Here is a 21,273-nt window from a genome sequence, read left to right as displayed (position 1 = left end):
ATTAGTACCAGTTTAGTTGCACGTCTCTGCACTCTCTCCAGCTCATTAATATCCCTCTTAAGGACTGGAGCCCAAAACTGCACCGCATACTCAAGGTGAGGCCTTACCAGGGACCTATAAAGGGGCAAAATTATGTTCTCATCCCTTGAGTCAATGCCCTTTTTTATACAAGACAGCACTTTATTTGCTTTAGTAGCCACAGAATGACACTGCCTGGAATTAGACAACTTGTTATCAACAAAAACCCCTAGATCCTTCTCCATTAAGGAAACCCCCAACACACTACCATTCAGTAGATAGTTTGCGTTTATATTATTTCTACCAAAGTGCATAACTTTGCACTTATCAACATTGAACCTCATTTTCCAGTTTGCTGTCGGTAGATAAATTCTCCGACTCCTCAGTTTCTGATACTCCCGACTCAGACTCCTCTGTTTTTAATATGCTAATGGAGTGCTGTCCAACTGGCGGCCCACTTTAAATGGTATCAGTACTGAGATTAACTGCATGGTTCTCACCTCAGATTCAGGCTGTAATCCCTCTGTATTATTTAAACATCTAATCCCCTGTACTGTTCACACCTCTTAATCTATGCATTGTTCACCCCCTGCATTGTTCACACCTCCTGCTCAGGCTGTAATCACCCACATTGTTCAACTGTTCACACCTCAGACCTGTGTGTAGGCAGCATAGGGTAGGCAGAGTATGGCACATAGGCAGCATGGGGTAGGGAGGGTATGGCACAAACAGGCAGCATAGGACAGGGAGGGTATTGAACACACAGGTAGCATAGGGCAGGCAGAGTATGGCACACACATGCAGCATATGGCAGGCAGAGTATGGCACACACAGGCAGGGTAGGGCAGAGTATGGCACACACAGGCAGCATATGGCAGGCAGAGTATGGCATACACAGGCAGGGTAGGGCAGAGTATGGTACACACAGGCAGCATATGGCAGGGAGAGTATGGCACACACAGGCAGAACATGGCAGGGAGAGTATGGCAAAGGCACACACAGGCAGGGTAGGGCAGAGTATGGCACACAGGCAGCATATGGCAGGGAGAGTATGGCACACACAGGCAGGGTAGGGCAGAGTATGGCACACACAGGCATCATAGGACAGGCAGAGTGCTGCCTGTGTGTGCCATATACTCTTTCTACCCTATGCTGCCTGTGGGAGGTGAACCTGGCAGGGGTTTGTTCTGGGAGTTTGTTAGCAGTTGGAAATAGCCATTAAATGGTCCCTAAGGTGTGTAATTATATGCTGGGGGTTGCTGTGCTATCCACAGGGGAGGAGGAGTCATATGGATTTTAGGGTATGTCTTAATATGACATCAAATAATTATTTCACATATGAATGATGGTTGATATCCCTGCAGTGAGGACCAAGGCTTTGGGTTTTTGCTGCACTACCACCATTGTGATAAAACGGGTGTGGTTTGAAGTGGGTGTGGTTTAAAAGGGGGGAGTGGTCAAAACTGGCTTCCATTAGCGGCCCTCCACCATGTATGCGCGAGAAATTCTGTCCCTCGGCACCGCAGAAGTTGGACAGCACTGTGCTAATGTATTTTATACATCCAGGAAGGGGCAGGTGGGAAGGGGCACTTAAAACACGACTGAACTGATAATAAACGGATAGACAATTTTATCTATACTTCTACTCCTAAATGATTTCCCTAGAATCCCATAGTCATGTTTAAAGTTTAAGCTAACATTACAGCTGAATTACAGCAGTTTTTCAAATGTTTTAAAGCTTCAGTCTTAAACTATGGTCTATGGTTTTTTTTTCCCATTTAAATTTAGTAGGAGTCAGAGTCGGTTCATTTTTTGCCGACTCCAGGTACCCAAAATTGCCTCTGACTCTGACTCCACAGCCCTGGCCTAGAGTCCAATTACAATCTCAACTTCTACCATCATCCTATGCCATTTTATAGTTCTGTCAATGGCATGCACTTATTATTGTGATCATTCAAACTAAACATCTCTTGAATAGAGAAAAGCTTAACCAATAATGTTGAGGTTACAGGAGGAAAAAGGTCACTGAAAGGTTCCCTATCTAGCTAGAACCATCAGCAAATGCTACTGCCGAGTTGGCAAGATGAGGAAGGGTAGGCCCCTGTTAAAGTTGTTGGAATTCCAGCAACATTTTACTGGTGTACAGCACTGGCCTCAGTATAATTGTACACACAGCATTTCTCAGTCAGAGAAACACCTGATAACTACACAAGGCGTCCTTGCTTGTGACAGGAGTTTTTTAGCCTGCTAATAACAGGTGCATAGGCAGTTTTCATTTTTGACAGGAAACATGGCAATGTAGGGAAACGCTACATGTACCATTAGCTTTCAGATGGCCATATATGTACCGATGTGTGGGCTCCCATAGTACCATGGTGATTGGTCGTTAAGATGAATGGCCAGGTTAGAAAATTTCAGTTGGTTAACAAAAAAATCTGTTCACGTATTGTGTATCTGACAATATCCTTGGGGACCTACAATGGAAGTCAATTTCGTAACTTGGTGCCTGCCAGCTATTTCATGTTCAGAACATCCTCCGATTTGTATTTTAAAGGAGAAAGAAAGGTAAAAACTAAGTAAGCTTTATCAGAAAGGTCTATGTAAATACAGCCATAAGCATTCACAGAAACACTGCACTGACTTCTCTGAAAAAAAAAAAAAGGATTAGTTGCATCTGTAATTCCTGTACCATAGACAGGCAGCTTTCTGTTCTCTCTTTCCTGCTCCCCCCTCCCTCAAGAATGCCAAGAACTCACTTCCCCCCCCTAGGAATGTGGATCTGAGCCAATCAGCAGGAAGTTTCCTCATAGTTGTACTAACTGAGCATGTTCACTTGGTCTGCATGTCTGTGCAGGAGTGAGGCATTATGGGAACTTTCTTTACACAGCTCAGCATTTTTTCTTCCTGTTTGGCTTCAGATCTTCTGAACAGGTGAAATATGGGGAGACTTAAGGGCACGATTGAGACAACTGAAGGTATGCCTCCAGCTTGAGATTAACTTTTTACTAGCCTTTCCTTTTTCTTTAAAGGGCTTTATCCTACAGTTCCAGATTGTTGCATTTGAATTTACAACCAATATCCAAATGTTCGTATTTAGATGTTGAAAATCTGAACGTGAATGGCCACCTTTAGACTAATGGTACATTAGGTATCTTGCCCTCCAGCAGAAAACAGCAGACAAAATGCTCTATTGGTCATCATTACTAATACTAAAGGACCCATACACGGTAAGATCCGCTCGCTTGGCGATCTTCCCCCGATATCCCCACCTACGGGTGGGCGATATCGGGGAGCTTGAAGTTAAAAAAAAAAAAAATAATAATTTCAGGCCAGATATCGGTCGGCCAGCCCGCTCGTTTCTGCCCCTACACGGGCAGATATCGGCAGCTTCTATTGGCCCGTGTATGGGGGCCTTTAGTGAATGAGAAGTGCCATACCAGAGCGGTTTGCCTGTGCCAGGGGTCTTATGCTGGACTGAAAGATACTAAATTAAGATTTTTTTTAATTAAAATAAGAAAATGTCGCAGAATGAAATCTTCATATGAAGGGCAGATAAGCTTTGACATCTCCATTTAAAATACAAACTTGCCATGAATTAATATTATAACTCACAGTTTAAATCAAAGAAGAGTACTTACAGATGAGCCAGGAGACTGAGCATTTGATTCAGTTGATTTCACAATAGGGGATGAAAATGTGAACAATGGGCTGCTGCTGGTTAATCCACTTGTCTGTAAAAATCAAAAGCAAAATATATAGTTAGGTATTTGTTGAAGTTGTATTGGGGTAAAATATATTAATTTTCCAAAAATTCTAATATAACAGACTATTAGAAGCCTCTCTCTGGGAGCCAGCCTACGCTGTTTCCAGTCTTCTTTCTTGTCTGAACTGGGAACCATTTTAATCAGCAGGCACATGCAGCTTAGTGGCTTAAAGGAAAACTATACCCCCAAACAATGTAGGGCTCTAAAACTATATTGCATAAACAAGCTCATATGTAAAACCCCACTTCACCTAAATAAACCATTTTAATAAAACTATACTATTAGTAGTATGTGCTATTGTGTACTGCTAAATAGAAAACTGCCATTTTAAGTACTATAGCCGCCTCCTGGGATCATAGGATTTGCAGTGCACACAAACAAGCCAAGGCACACATACATGCTAGGCCCCATCAGCCAATGAATAGACAGAGTTCTGTCTTTTGCTTCCACGCTTCTTTCGGTTACAGTTAGAGCTGCATTATTTCTGGTCATGTGATCTGAGGGAGAATCTAAATGGAGAATCAAGGGAAAGGATGTAAAGGGGAATATTTACGGATCTAAACCGATATGTATGCGTGAACATGGTGCTTTGATTCGGTGTTTCTCTCTGTCCTGTGTGTCTGGGGCATTGCACCCGGACCACTGATAAAGAGCGGTGAGTGAACTGACTCTTAAAGATTTTTTTTTTTTAAGTTTTTTTTTTTTAAGTTTTTCTGAGCTGTGTGGCTAATTGAACAGAGTAAACATTTCTAGTGAAAGGCTTAGGCCATCGGCACCCGAGCCCTCTATTTAATCTGGTATATATCCTAAGATAGGTTGGGAGCCTCCTTTTGGTGTAGTAAGTGTAAAAGAAAACAAAAAAATTCAACGGTAACTTTATGATACATGAAGATAACCATTTATCCCCTCTACCACATTAGGAGGCTGGATTACAATAAATTATAGCATGCAAACAGGTCAGCTACATCTGGCAAAGAAATTCCAGCTGGACAACTATGCCCCTAGTGCATTTATTTTAAAAATTTAAAGCTGGGAAGGGCTGCTGTGCTAAGAGGCAAAGGGATTTCAGGTAAAACTGGTAAATCCAGCTCCCGAGGATAGAAAAATTAAAGCTACATCAAACAAAGCTTTAACCAGATATTTAATATTACAGTAAATTTTCTATTTCAGATCACACATTAGATTAACAAGAAAACAGCTGCAATGTATATCTGAAATGCTGCTTCATTGCAACAGAACTTGAAAATCATGATTGGCAAGCTGTTTTTGCACATTAGTTTACATGTCTATTAAAATAGGTTTAATATTGTTAGATTCAAGTCCACAGTTGGCCATAAAGCTGTAAAAATATCCATATACTACGAAAACCTCCTAACACTGCTTTTTGGAAAATAACTTGCTTTTTAAAAAATCATTACAATTTAAGTCAATAGTAAGTAGCATAGGAGGTGTCAGGTTTTTTTCTTCCAGTTAATTTTTGACAGCATATTTTATCTTCAAACTCTGAATCAGCCTCTCCTGTAAGGCCATACATACACTTGTAAATAATGTCACAGTGACTAACTAGAACAATTCCTCACATCCTAACTTTATCCCAAAATACACTATATAATATACAGTAGCACACTGAAGTTGCAAGCCATGTAAAAAAAAAAAAAGCATTTTACTTGCCTAAGTACATACAAAAAAAATAAGAGCAAAGTTTCGGGCCCCTCCAGATCCTTTCTCAAGCTTGAGAAAGGGTCCGGGGGGGCCCAAAACATAGTGCTACTGGATTTATTTGCTGTTGGTTATTGAGCCCCATGCAAGGTGAGGTTCTTCCAGTATTTTGCACCTGATACCCTTATGGGTATGCTAACAGATAGTGGAGCACCCCAATTCTACTATTGCATTAGTTTTTGAAAGCACAGAATTATGCCTAGTAAACTGAGATAGCTACCCAACCACTTAATAGTTTTAAAATACAATTTTAAACAGAAAAGACTTGCAAGGTAAACACTGTGCTGTAGCACTAAAACATCAAGCTCAAGACCGTACCCCTTTACCTACTCTTCAGAGAACTTTTGCAATTAACTTTTTTCTCTCTCATGATATTAGCAGTTCTTACACTGCTACAATCACAGATGTTTTACTGGAACCCCCATTATGACACTGAGCAGGGAAGCATTAAAAGACACTTCTTGCTTCAGTAAAAAAAAAAAAAAAAAAAAAAAAAAAAACTTTGCTTGTTCTACCCAGCCCTCAAACATCAGGGAGCACTCAAGTTATACATTCATATTAGAAGTGTAAAAACTGCAGATATTGTGCATACTTAAAATAATGTATAATAAAAAATGTTTAGAATACTTGGGACTTAAAGGGTTCATCTGCCCTGTCATATAACCTAATGCAAAAAAAGTCCCAAGCCTTCCCCATGATTTAGTCAATAACTTTGGACCATTTTCGAATAAAGTAAAGCAATACAAAGGAAACATTTTAATAGTAAAAGTTCATATCAGTGGTTTTAAGAGCTGCTGCTATTTTGCAAACCATTAAGTACATACACATATTATACTATTTTACCTCCTCAGCTGGCTTTGTTGAATAATGAGAGCCTTTCTGCCTCATCATTTTGCCACCACCTCTTGATAGCAATTCATTGGATGTCGGAGTGCTGAACTTTGGGTAAGAGAAGCTGTTTGCAAAGAAAAAAAGGTTAGAAGCCCAAAAAACAAATAAAGCAATACCATTGAGAGAATAAAGGAATTTAGTAAAATAAAGGGTGCTGCTGTGCAGCAGACATACACCAACATTAATTCAGGCCTGTAAGAAATAAACTCAAAGTTGGGTTGCCACCTTTTATAAAATGCTCCCATGCTTGAATAGGAGCATTTTTTTCTAATTAGTCCTACTGCCAAAATTATTATTTTTGGATAAAAGACTGTTACAATAACTAACTTGGAATGGAGTTATTTTTATCTAAACAGTGTACTTGACCCAAGAGGCTTGAGTGCCTGACTGGATCAGGTTTTGCTATACTATCTTCTTGCATCCAGCAGAAGCTTCAGGTGCTACTTGCTCTGCTCATAGCACTCAAACCTGTATCTTCCCTGTGCATTAACTGAATTGCTACCCAACACAAATAGGGCATGTGCGCTACCTTGACTCTCCTTGTTTTTCAACACTTCTGATCTGTCTCTCCTTAGGAAAAGAGGCAAAGGACAGAACTCTCAACTAGTTTCTAGGTAGGCTAAGTCTATTCCCATACCATGTAAATGATAAAGCACCATGTAAATTAAATATATTGCTATACCGACTGATTAAACATCCCCTTAAAAACAAATATATAAAACTGTCCTTTATTCATAACCAAGGTTACAAAAAGAAAGGCACTTTCCCCACAGAGCAATCAGAACTTTGGGCCCCCTCGACAAGAAAAGTATATGTGGTACCAGTGCACTTCAAAAGATAAATGCAGCAATGCAAATGCCTTGAACAAATATATATGCAAGTTCTGATATCCCTTTAAAGGAGAAGGAAAGTCAAAGTCACTTGAGGGTGCCAAAATGTTAGGCACCCCCAAGTGACTTCAATAGCCTACCTTTTACCCCGGGCTGGTGCCCCTGTTCAGAGAACAGCACCAGCCCGGGGTAGCAGCGATCGCTTCCTCCTTCCTGGGTCGCTGCGCGCATGCGCAGTAGAGTGAAAAGCCGAACTTTAACAGAGAAGACGGCTTTTCACTCTACTGCGCATGCGCCTGTCCCAGACAATCAGCAGCAGCGCGAATAGGAAGGAGGAAGTGCTCGCTACAGGTACCCCGGGCTGGTGCTGTTTTCTCCTAACAGGGGCACCAGTCCTGGGTACAAGTTAAGCAATTAAAGTCACTTGGGGGTGCCTAACATTTTGGCACCCCCATGTGACTTTGCCTTTCCTTGTTCTTTAAAGAATAACCCATTTTAATTTTTTTAAAAATCTTTAAGATCACTTTGTACAGTACCCAGCATACAGTCTGCTGCATCCAGATGTATTTAGTTTTTCTACAAACCGGATTCCAAAAAAGTTGGGACACTAAAATTGTGAATAAAAACTGAACGCAATGATGTGGAGGTGCCAACTTCTAATATTTTATTCAGAATAGAACATAAATCACGGAACAAAAGTTTAAACTGAGAAAATGTACCATTTTAAAGGGAAAAATATGTTTCAGAATTTCATGGTGTCAACAAATCCCCAAAAAGTTGGGACAAGTAGCAATAAGAGGCTGGAAAAAGTAAATTTGAGCATAACGAAGAGCTGGAAGACCAAATAACACTAATTAGGTCAATTGGCAACATGATTGGGTATAAAAAGAGCTTCTCAGAGTGGCAGTGTCTCTCAGAAGCCAAGTTGGGTAGAGGATCACCAATTCCCACAATGTTGCGCATAAAGATAGTGGAGCAATATCAGAAAGGTGTTACCCAGCGAAAAATTGCAAAGATTTTGCATCTATCATCATCAACTGTGCATAACATCATCCGAAGATTCAGAGAATCTAGAACAATCTCTGTGCGTAAGGGTCAAGGCCGTAAAACCATACTGGATGCCCGTGATCACTGGGCCCTTAAACGACACTGCACCACAAACAGGAATGCTACTGTAAAGGAAATCACAGAATGGGCTCAGGAATACTTCCAGAAACCATTGTCAGTGAACACAATCCACCGTGCCATCCGCCGTTGCCAGCTGAAACTCTACAGTGCAAAGAAGAAGCCATTTCTAAGCAAGATCCACAAGCTCAGGCATTTTCACTGGGCCAGGGATCATTTAAAATGGAAGACTGTTCTGTGGTCAGACGAGTCACGATTCGAAGTTCTTTTTGGAAATCTGGGACGCCATGTCATCCGGACCAAAAAGGACAAGGACAACCCAAGTTGTTATCAACACTCAGTTCAGAAGCCTGCATCTCTGATGGTATGGGGTTGCATGAGTGCATGTGGCATGGGCAGCTTGCATGTCTGGAAAGGCAGCATCAATGCAGAAAAATATATTCAGGTTCTAGAACATATGCTCCCATCCAGACATCATCTTTCAGGGAAGACCCTGCATTTTTTCAACAAGATAATGCCAGACCACATTCTGCAACAATCACATCATGGCTGCGTAGGAGAAGGATCCGGGCACTGAAATGGCCAGTCTGCAGTCCAGATCTTTCACCTATAGAGAACATTTGGTGCATCATAAAGAGGAAGGTGCGACAAAGAAGGCCCAAGACGATTGAACAGTTAGAGGTCTGTATTAGACAAGAATGGGAGAGCATTCCTATTCCTAAACTTGAGAATCTGGTCTCCTCGGTTCCCAGACGTCTGTTGAGTGTTGTAAGAAGAAGGGGAGATGCCACACAGTGGTGAAAATGGCCTTGACCCAACTTTTTGGGGATTTGTTGACACCATGAAATTCTGAAACATATTTTTCCCTTAAAATGGTATATTTTCTCAGTTTAAACTTTTGTTCCGTGATTTATGTTCTATTCTGAATAAAATATTAGAAGTTGGCACCTCCACATCATTGCGTTCAGTTTTTATTCACAATTTGTTTAGTGTCCCAACTTTTTTGGAATCCGGGTTGTATTACAAGCAGTGGAACAGAATCTTTAACTTCCTTGTGAAGCGTGTTGCCCCATCCCATTTTGATTTCTGAGCCCTCGCTCTCTCCGGCTGATGAACTCAAAGAAGTGCTACTGCGCATGTCTGATTAATTTTATTTAAAGAGAGAGAGAGAAAGCAAAAGGGGGAAGACCTTCATTCTAGACATGTCAATCAGTTAAAGATACAGGTCACCTGCTCGTAACAGAGAAACAAAATAAATTTGCATGCAGGGTAAAAGGTATATTATTCTGGGGGATGTTTGAAGTAATCTTAGGGAATTCCCAAATAAAAAAAAACCCTACTTATCCTTTAAATGAGTTGGGCTTGTGCAGACAATGAGCCTTGTTGCTGGGAAAGCTGTTGCGGTGAAACAGCTGTTGATAATGCAAGCAGTGAGGAAAGAGGGGCTGCCATAATCAAGCTGAGAAGTGAGAGCTTTGTGGTTTTACTAAAATTCAGAGCCTAATCGAAAGGATACAAGCAGAACGTGTATATTTCTTTTTTTTTACTTCACAGCTGGTAGCTACATACAAGGCGGGTTTGAAAGTGGATACAGCTAAAAACTTGGAGGCAAGTACATTTGTTTTTCTACCCCTAATGCTTATGCAAAGTGGAAGAAAAATGTACCTTGAGGAGAAAAATTTTCTTTGATATAAATTGAGTGGTGTAATTAGTAGTTCACCATTATTACCACCCAAACAATATACACAATTTCCTGCAACAAAGTGGCATTTTCCTGCTTGTGCAGATAACAAGCTAAGACTTTTAGGCACTGCAGCAAAAATCAAAGATCAAGATCACCAAGGATCAAGCAAAGATCACCAACTCAGGATTCTCGTCAATGCCCCATTAATAATCACAACGACTGAGATTACGGTTTTCCTAAATTGTTTCAACACAATAAATTGTGCTTACTTTGAAAAAGGGGGCTGCCTTCTAAAAATGTTCTCACATAGCAGTACAGAACAATGAGCTGAAACCACTTATATTTTACACACTATTCTACCTTCTTTAAAGTCCTGAATACAGCCTTGTATTCTTTTTTTTTTTTTTAAGAACGCTTTTTTTTTATATTTAATTTTTAAATATGGCATGGGGTTAGATATGTTCATAGTTTCCCAGATGCCCACAGCCATTTGACTTGTGCTCTGATAAACTTCAGTCTCTATTTACTGCTGAGCTGCAAGATGGAGTGATATCACCCCCTCCTTTTCCCCCTCAGCAGCCTATCAGCTGAACAATGGGTAGGTAACAAGACAGCAGCTCCCTGGGACCTCTGCTTAAGAATTCAGATGCCTGAACCGATTGTGCCTCCATGGTCTAATAGGCTAATAGCACTGCTACACCTACACACACACACACTATACACTTGTAAATTATCATACATTGACTTCTATAAACAATAACTCCAGATTCTAAACACAGTGAAAGAGAGGGTAACACCACAACAAACACATTACATAAAATGCAAGGAAATGATTTATGACACCCCAGACCCTTATACCCAATCCAAAAAGCACGTTTCCTGAAGGCTGGAGAAGATTTCAGCATTATAGTGATCAAAAATTTCAGAAATTAACTGCATTGCTAAACATGTTCCCAGGCCCCAACTAGTGGTAGACACAATAATAGCATCCCAGATAGAGAAAACTTGTTTTGCTATTATGCAACATGGGTCTTACTGGCAGTGTACAGAGTAGGAGAAGCCGCCTATCTGAAAGCAGTTCTATTGTGTAGTGCTGGCTCCTTCTGAAAGCTTAGAATCAGGCTACTGACTAACCAATATTACAAAAATAATTTTAAATTGTAGAATGAATTGTTTGCAAAGTAACAGGTGTGAATCCCTTTAGATTCTGCTTTATACACAGGGGGAGACCACCACTAGTGGCCCAAAACCCCCAATATCCATTTTTTCTTTTGAAGCAGTACCAAACTTTCCAAATAGTCCCCCGCGATCACCAATATAGTATTTTATGATAAACAAAAGAGCCAGCCAACATTTACCGTTTCCTGCTCAAAAAAATTGGAGACTGCAGGATGCACAAAAAACAAAAAATCTAGTTTATTTAAATAGAACATAGTGACTCTCCCATAGCCACCCTAAGGTGCATTAAAAAGAGTTTAAAAAAAATTAAAAATCTCACGTAGAATAAGCCTTAAATTACTTCTTTGCATTTCATAGAAGGATGGGATGGGGTGGTAGATTGTTCTTTACATGCCCTATTAGGTTATTCTGCTAACTCTTAACAGAGGTCCCTAAAAAAAAACCCAAAACAAACCTGTGAGATGTTGATTGCACAGTCTGAACATTATTCTCTCTGGACTCCTGGTAGTAAAGAAATAAGAGTAATCAGCCAAGGAATTAAAATCGTAACCTTTAGTTTTCCTAAACATTTAAAACCAATTAAATGTCTTAATTAGTGCCAACTATGTCTCATGAAGGCACAGTATCTAAATAGAAGAGCACATGAGGAATTTTGACCGCTGCTGTGCTATTGGAGAGAAAAGCGGTGCCCTTTAGAACAGTCTTCACACAGGGTTTTAAAACTGGAGTGTCACAGGAGGGCTTAGAGCATTTTAGCAGCTGTCATTTTATACAAGAGTGCACCTGGCAACCAGAAGTGCACAGAAAGTATATATAAAATATTGATGTTTGAAATGTTATATATAAAAGAAATACTTAAAATAAAAATTGCAGTAAAACATTAAGGTCTGTTATCCAGGCGACTAGTATTAAACAAATCTGTTTTTTTTAAAGTTATTAAAACATCCAACTTGAAATTTGAGGGTTGATTAAAACTGGTTAGGTAAAAAAAAATATAATATACTCACATTGTGCTTGTCTGGCTGTACTCTGCGACTGCTTGTATTTGATACAGCAGATGGTGTCAGTGAAGGCTTGATATACAGGGAACGGTTTGTAGAGACAGAAATTGATTTTGGAGTCACAAGTTTCTGAACAGGGGGAAATGGAGACTCCACCTTTATAGAAAAATAAAGTGGGTTGAAAGAGATGTGGTGCAGCTAAAAATATCAGACATTATAATTAAGGTGAGCTATATGGAAGAATTAAAAAATACCCATTCAATTTCATACAGCGGTATTCCACAACCAGTGGCTCATGACATGTTACTCCCCAACCCCTTGGATGTTGCTCCCAGTGGTCTCAAAACAGGTTCTCAATTTTGAATTTCTAGTAAGGAGGCAAGATTTGGTTGCATAAAAACCAAATATAATGCCAAACAGAGCCTTCTATAAGCTGCCAGTCCAGATAGGGGCTATTAAGTAGCCAATTATAGCTCTTATTTGGCACCTCCAGGAACATCATGCTTGTGTTGCTCCCAAACACTTTTTCCATTTAAATGTGGCTCATCGGTATAAAAGGTTGGGGATCCCTGTCATACAGCTTCTGCTCCTTAAATATCAGACCATGAATACACAATCAACACTGACAACAGCTGTAACTGCCCAAGAACGCCTTGGTTTATAACCAAATTGAGCATAACTAAATACCCTTCCATATGATCCATGGAAACAAAATGCACCATTCTCCAGACAGATGACAATAATTGTGCTTTGTGAAGAACCTGGTAGCTGGTTTGAAATCAAGGGAACAGCTTGTACTACACTGCACTGGTTTGAAAACAAGGAAACAGCTTCTACTACACTGCACCACTAACATGGCCAACTTCTATCAGCAATAAGTATATTTTCCCAGTGTCTTCAAAGGTTCACTCCAGGTGCTTTAATTTCCTACTAACACTAAAAAAATATTCAGGTAGGTTAACTGGCTCCTGATGAAACTGACCCTAGAACGTGTGGGAAGGAACTCAGATTGTAACCTACACTGGGGCAAAGACTAAAGTTAATAGTTTAATTATTCTGTAAAGTTAAGTTTAATACAGGTATGGGTTCCATTATCCGGAAACCCGATATCCAGACAGCTCTGAATTACATAAAGCCTGTCTCCCATAATCTCCATTTTAATAAAATTTAGATTTTTTAAAATTGATTTTCTTTTTCTCTGTAAAAATAAAACAGTGCTTTGTACTTGATCCCAACTAAGATATAATTAATCCTTACTGGATGTCAAGTAATCCTATTGGGTTTAAGGTTTTATTGATTTTTTAGCAGTCATAAGGTATGAAGATCCAAATTACGGAAAGACCCCTTATCCGGAATACCCTTGGTCCGAGCATTCTGGATAACGGGGGGTCTTATACCCATTTACCAGCACTAAATACTTTATAATAGATAGCAAAAGACTTTTCCCATTTCAGATTTTAAGTTTCAAATGGAAGCTGCAGCATAGCAGCCATCATAAGATGTATGTGGTTGCAGTGAATAAGGGCTAATACAACAATGCAAAAACAAAAACATTCTGTAATTTAAGCACAGTAAAAATTTTGGTGTCTGCAAATTAAAAAAAATCAAATCTACTTTTAGCCAACTCAGTGATTGAACAAAGGTCTTACTTTTTTCCTTTTTGATGGGTTTTCTGCAATATCCATGAGGCTCTTTTCTGGTGTCTGGAAAAGCAGATCTTTTCAGATTATATTGCAGGACACAGAAGAATGATGTAAGAAGTACATAAAATTAAGCCACATTCGTAACTAATTCAGTATTGCCACTTAAATTTCTTAGGGACAAATGTCCTATTTAATACAAAAAAGACTTTCATTTTGTAGTTCTGTAAAGAGATGATTAACATCTGACCCATATTTATCTGTGTAAAAACTATTCAGCATTGCAGCATTTTTTTTTTTTTAAGGCAATTGTGTGCCATATAAACAGTTCATTTCAAATAGCATGGTTGACCCCATGGTTACGTAGACATTTATTTATAAAAACTGTAGCATTTTAGAAGCAAATGCTTAATTCGCACCAGTGAAGGGCAAAAGCACAGAAGGCCCTTTCATTTTTTGACATCCCTGGTATTTTAAATAGGATTTCAAATTTACTGCCAGTGATTTGAAAGTGAATTAAAAACACTCACATGTGATAAAGAGTTTGATGGAATCCTTTTGGCATCCTAACAGAAAAAAAAAAAAAAAAAACACCACCCAAAAAATCAGACTTAAATCTGTATTTTTCAGTTACAATGCAAAGCATATGCATACAAGTTAACATACTTTAGTGACAATCTAATGTGGTTTTCTTGGTGTATGTATGTATGTATGTATGTATGTATGTATGTATGTATATAATCCAGACATTAACACCACTGTTAACACTTATTTGTAAAATATATCTCCATCTCAATTTGCGTTACAAACACTTGAGGATGATTTACAGTGCGCAAAAAAAAAGGACAAGGATAGTTACCGCCAAAGGGCTAGACATCTTCTCCAAAGACTGTAGAATGCGACGAGCAGTGGAGCTGGTAACCCCATACTGCTGAGCGTTTGCTGGTTTTGCCTTCACCTGTCTTCGTAAAGGTGCCTTAAGTCAAAACACAAGTTATATTTTAAATAAGCTGATCAAAACTATCATTTGCTTAGAACAGCCATTGTGTGAAACAAATCTAGAAACAAGTGACTGATTTATCTAGCTTCCTTTACCTGAAGTGAATGAGATAATGAAAAACCTGGATGAATGAGAATCTTCACAAACATACTTCCTGTGTAGTGTTTATTACTGAATTATTTGGGATATTTGCTTTGGTTTTTGATAACTGCTCGTTTTTCATTATCTTATTCACTTCAGGTAGTTATCAAAAACCAAAGCAAATATCCCAAATAATTCACTAATGAACACTACACAGGAAGTATGTTTGTGAAGATTCTCATTCATCCAGGTCATGGTATATCTGTAGTAATAAGTCAAATCAACTGGACTTGCTGTGTTTTTCTATAAGACGTATCACCAGTCACCCAAGTCAACAATTCAGAATGACTTGTACAAAGATCTTCCTGGAATAAATACCCTGGAATGTTGCTCCAATCAGCATAATCGGTTTATCATAACCAGTATGGGATTAGGGATCTCATGGTGTTGATTGGTATGATTGGAAGCTTTGAGGTGTTCTCAAACCTTCCTCTCCCTGGAACAATCAACACCTCACCTTCACGAGATCCATGATCTCATGCTGGTTATGATAAACAGATTATGTTGATTGAAGCAACATTCCAGGGTATTTATTCCAGGAAGATCTTTGTAGAAAAGTAGGAAGTAGATTTCTCTGACCATTGAAAACTATTTCTAAGGGTGAAGACACATGGAGCTACTTAGTAGTAGCTTCTTGTCAGGGCTACTAAAAGCCAGAAAATACCCTGTCATAGACAATACTGAACTACTACTAGCACTGTGCATCTTCACCCTTAATCAGATTCATGTGTTTAATCACTGCCCATTGTTACCTTGGCAGTTAAGTCTTCTCCCTTTAACGGAATAAATATTTCTAAAAACACTTAACTTGCAATGAGAACACCAAGAATAGTTATCTATAAGGAGAACTACCCCTTATATAAATTTACCTTATAGGACTACTAAATGTGGGTGGGAATGTGATTGTTTGGTTCCCTTCATTTGGAATTTTTTTTTTGTTTTCTCAAATTAAATTTTTTCATAAGTTTGATACAATATGCAAACCACCCTCTTTAAGAGCTCAGTTCAAACACCACATACCATATTAGATAGCAAAGATAGAGTGAGAACATGTACTCAGGCTACAACAGATTTCCCTCAGTCTTTTAAACCCATCGTTAATTTGTGGTCAAGCCCATTACCTAAATTAATCAATTACTCTACATTTTCCATTGTGAGTCAACACCAAGAAAACCATCTAAAACTGACTTAAGGTGCCCATACACTATAAGATCCGCTCGCTTGGCGATGTCGCCAAGCGAGTGGATCTTCACCCGATATCCCCACCTACGGGTGGGCGATATCGGGTAGCAAGGGACTTAAAAAAATAATCCGATCGTTTGGCCCTGGGGCCAAACGATCGGATTACATTTGAGCTTATGGGGCAGTCGGTTCGGGGACCGCATCAACGAGCCGATGCGGTCGCCGATCCGACCGGATTTTCTAACCTAGCCGATCGAGATCTGGCCAATTTCAGGCCAGATATCGGTCGGCCAGGCAGCTCTGTTCTGCCCATACACGGGCCGATTAGCTGCCGAATCGGTCCAAAGGACCGATATCGGCAGCTATAGTCGGCCCGTGTATGGGGACCTTTAAGTAAAAAAAAGTTAACATTTTTGGTGGGGGGGTGGGGGTAGAGCATACATAATATATTTTTCCCAATTATTCATATCATTACTACTGGTAGACACTGAAAACCCAGTGTGCTATTTAAGCATTCTGTATTCTGATCATGTTTTAATGTAAGCTTACGTTCACTTGTTTTCTATATTATATTGGTCAAACCTTTAACCTTTTTCCCTTACATTTTCTCCCGTTTACAACTTTTGCATTTTTTTTTAGCAGCTCAACCCTCCTCACACCATTATTTCTTATACTACTTTCAACAAAATGGTTGTCTAACTATCTTTTCTGTACCCCTTTCTCAGCAATTCTCTTTTCCTCCACTCAGAGATCACCCAACAGGATATATTGGAACTCTAATTGTAAAAAGCAGTGTGGGAATAAGACACCGCTCTGTCCATTTATTGGCTGATGAAAGCTAGCATATATGTTTCCGATTAAAATGTTAGCACCCACTGAACGCAGAAATGCTGCTTTCAAAACAAGGGTTTCTTCTGTATGCAAAGGCTGTAAAGATTATGATGAAATAAAAAAAATAACCTAGTAATTGTTGCTTAGCAAAATAATCACATGTATGGGTGAACAAATGGGGTACAAAAAAAAAATCATTTTATTCAAATAGATTAACAAGATGTCCATTCCCAATGGAACTGCTAAAGTATAAGAATGGATGCTGCACAATACAGCAAAATTCAGAAGTAGAACTCAAAGCAATACCGGAGTGGCTCAATAACAAAATAGCAGATGTCCTGCAAGGTGCAGTCAAACCCTTAATCTCAATTACAAATCTTAACCTCAAATCTTAACGTCAATATGTGTAAGTGTCATCTGACCAACCTAAACAACCTTGGAGGAAGCATGCCTCAAAGAGCGCAAAGACCAGTAAATTCATACCACCAAGTCTTCTAGCAGCTTTTGCAACAATATGTAACTCGCGAAAATAATATGGACAGAACATTTAAGCACCCAGCATATTTCAGTTCATGTTTAAGATTTCTTTCTAATAAACAAATGTGTTCATGTGCAAGTCTCTATAATGCTTCTAAAAACTGTTCTGCAGCTATTTGTGCTTTCAAAGCATCACCACATTTAACACACCACATTCAATAGATGCAGCCACAGGCCAAATAGGGTCATGTAGTAAAAACAACTTGTTCAGAAATCTCAAGCTACATGAAACTGTAGCAAGTGATATATAAGACAAAAGATTACAGAAATGTGTAGTGCGCCAAAAAGAATATAGCAAGACATTATTAGTATTCAGCTTATAAAATTCAATTCTTGATCTTACTTGATATGGGTTAGAGCGCACACGAGAGGAACGGACTGCAGCTGCTCCTTGGTATGTTGTTTTACCAGGATAAAAAGGAGAATCCCCAAGCTGACTGTTTACGAAAGAGGCGTTTCCAAGAGACTGCAAATTAGAAGAACATAATGAATAAAAGTGATGGGGAAAAACCATCAGTAGTTCAGTTTATAATTTCAAATATATGAAAATGTTAAAGAGACAAACACCAAAAAATGAAATCCTGACATTTCTTAAACGGAATTGCAGTTGTCAAAGTTATTACTTTTAATAGTTCCGTTCATTACATGATTTACAAGTAGACTGAAAACCTTACATAACAGAATTGCTGGAAAGCCCCCTTTCTACTTCAACAGTTTGCCTCTCCCCCAAGTAAGCTCTGGGAAGCACAGCCAAGTTGCAAAGTGGCATCTCTGATAACAATCGTCTCTTCAAAGTGACTGCATATACGGAGCATGTGAGGTTGAAAGCATGCCTGGATCAAAATTCAATAGTGTGATCACTCACAGGAGTATATTCAGCATAGTTAGATGGAGGCCTTATTTACACAGGGTAAAAGAACAGGGCAGATTTGGGGGTAGAGAGTAACAATCTGGTGGGACAGTGGAGGCTGTTCAGAAACACTTATGTCAGGCTTTTGTTCTCCACTAACAGTAAACTGTCAAACTAACCATAGCATTAAAAATACCACTTATTAGTAGGAGAACTACCCATTGCTACACACAATTCAGGCAGATAATATTAAGGGGCTGTTTTCTTTTGTTAAATCTGCACTTTGAATATTATCACAGAAAACTGGGTGCAACAACTGATCATTCAGATAAAGAAAAAAGCATGTTAACCCTTTCCCTGCCAAGACCGTAGGTACTACGTAGTTTTAAAAAAAAAAGCAGTTGCCTGCCAACGCCGTAGTACCTACGGTCTTTCTGCCTGAGCGCTTCTCTCTGCACCGGCGGCAGAAGCCGCCGGTGCAGAGAGACAGATGTGCCCCCAACCCCTTCGGCAACGAGCCAAGGGGGTTGGGGGGGATGGTCCTGCGATGCGATTGTCGCAGGACCATCCTACAAGCAGCAGATGCGATCGCATCGCATCTGCTGCTTGTACAGCTTCCTGCTTCCCCCCCCCCCAGAGCCGCCTCCCACCTACTTCCTCGGCGACTGCAGGAAGGAGAAGCAGGGAACCGATCTGACCTTCAGACAGGTGTGACTTTATTTTTAGTTATACACACTTTTACACACACTTATATACATTTATACACACATACAACACAATTTAGCACAGGTTTTTTTTTTTTTTTTCCACTCATACACACTCATACACGCTCATACACACAAAAACTTTAAAAAAAATTTTTTATTTTTTTTTCATTTTACTTTTTTTTTTTTATTTCCCCCAAAAACTGTTTATTTTGACAGCGTGACTATTGGATCAGATATTCTGACACTAATTATGCTGTCGTGTGACTTTATTTTGTTGTTTCATTGATCTGCACATTTTTATCCCTATATTAGTGTTCCTGATCTGTTTTAGCGTAGCTTTGCCATGTGTAACTTTGGTGTACAAAAATAACTTTACCTATTTTGAATTCATCAGAATGTGTACTTTCCAAAAATATATGGTTTTCTGGGGGTCCCTGTGTAGTTTGGGGGTCTTACTGCATATAATAGGCCGTCAGGGGGCTCTGTGTGCAAAAGCTGAGCTGGCAGGCGAGAAATCCTTATGCGCTATTTTCATTTTGGGGTCAGTACATACCGCAGACTTTGGTATATCTATGCATATTGGGCATCAATCTGTTCAGTAGGCCTCTGGTGTTCCTATTTGGGGTGAGCTGCCTTTGTACGCAAGAAATTGTGTGAGATAAATGTGGCAAACTGCAACATTTTTATGCGATTTTCTCAAATGTCATAAAAACCACTAACTTTAGGAAAGCTTTGCAGATTGGTACTTTGGTGTAGAAAGGACTCTTTACCCTTGTTGGATTTGTCAGAATGTGTACTTTCCAAAAATATAGGGATTTTAGGGGTCACCCTACATTTCTGCTTCTACCCCTCATAAAACTGCCATGTGTTTATGAATTAGGTAAAGATAAGCCATGAAATTAGTGTGCACAAGGTATATTTGGGGGTCTCTAAATGCCATGTGCTTTGATAAACCTATGTACAGTGGGCATCAAACTGTTCAGTAGACCTCTGGGGTTCATATTTAGGGTGTTTTATCTTGGTACCTAATGACCTGTAGAAAATAAGATGCTGCATAGTGGAAGTTTTGAGGTGATTTTTGGAAATGCCATAAAAATCGTCAAACTTAGGAAAGCTTTATGGCTTGGTACTGTGGAGTAGGAAGACATGGGTACCCATTTTAGATTCGGGGGAATGTGTACTTTCCAAAAATATATGACTTTCTGGGGTGAATATACTTTTTACTAGCATTATCCTACATATAATGATGTAAATGTATTTATTTTGCAGAAGCTGAAATGATAGATCATATGGGGGTATGTTCTCATTGGGGCCCCTACATGCCACATACTTAGCTAAACCTATACATATTGGGCATCAAACTGTTAAGTGGGCCCCTGGCGTTCATATTTAGGGTGTTTTATCTTGGTACCTAATGCTATGTGGGAGATAATATGCTGGAAACTGGAAGCTTTGAGTGGATTTTTGGAAATGTTATCAAAATTGCCAACTTTAGGAAAGCTTTATGGCTTGGTACTGTGGAGTAGAAAGACATGGGTACCCATTTTAGATTCGGGGGAATATGTACTTTCCAAAAATATATGGCTTTCTGGGGTGAATGTACTTTTTACTAGCATTATCCCACATGTAATGATGTAAATGTTGATTTTGCAGAAGCTGAAATGACAGAAATGACAGTACATATGGGTGTATGTTCACATTGGGGCCCCTACATGCCACATACTTAGCTAAACCTATACATAGTGGGCATCAAACTGTTCAGTGGACCCCTGGCATTCATATTTAGGGTGTTTTATTTGGTTACTTTATGACCTTTAGGAGTTAAGATACTATAGACTGGAAGCTTTGAAGCGATTTTAAAAAAAATTCACAAATTTTGATAAAAACCAATAACTTTAGGAAAGCATTGCGACTTGATAGTTTGGAGTAGACAGACAGTTGTGCCTATTCTGGATTCCCCAGAATCTCTTCTTTCTAAAAATGTTAAATTTTCTGGGATAAACTTTCTGTTAGCGGAATTTTTGGCCTTAAAATCTAAAGTATGCAGCTTTCTGGAGCAGTGCTTTGGAAATTTGGTAGTGTACTGCTGGGAGTTTTTGACCTATACATGTGAGAAATCTCCATAAAACTATATATATTTGGTATTGGCACATTCAGGAGACATGGGACTTTCA

General features: G+C 39.3%; 1 protein-coding gene across 1 annotated transcript in view; it reads right to left on the bottom strand.

Annotated features, from left to right (window-relative positions):
* nup153 (nucleoporin 153kDa) overlaps window positions 1-21,273 on the bottom strand; it is a 51,726-nt gene that overhangs the window by 16,035 nt on the left and 14,418 nt on the right. The window contains 8 exon segments of the mRNA NM_001278749.1: window positions 3,657-3,749; window positions 6,345-6,456; window positions 11,665-11,711; window positions 12,218-12,367; window positions 13,861-13,914; window positions 14,382-14,417; window positions 14,711-14,827; window positions 17,886-18,008. Coding sequence (NP_001265678.1) covers window positions 3,657-3,749; window positions 6,345-6,456; window positions 11,665-11,711; window positions 12,218-12,367; window positions 13,861-13,914; window positions 14,382-14,417; window positions 14,711-14,827; window positions 17,886-18,008 — 732 coding nt within the window.

This window comes from Xenopus tropicalis, chromosome 6, assembly GCF_000004195.4.
Source record: "Xenopus tropicalis strain Nigerian chromosome 6, UCB_Xtro_10.0, whole genome shotgun sequence".
NCBI classification, from domain to species: domain Eukaryota; kingdom Metazoa; phylum Chordata; class Amphibia; order Anura; family Pipidae; genus Xenopus; species Xenopus tropicalis.
Note: the sequence above shows the minus strand (reverse complement) of the source record. Positions and strands in the feature narration are given on the sequence as shown.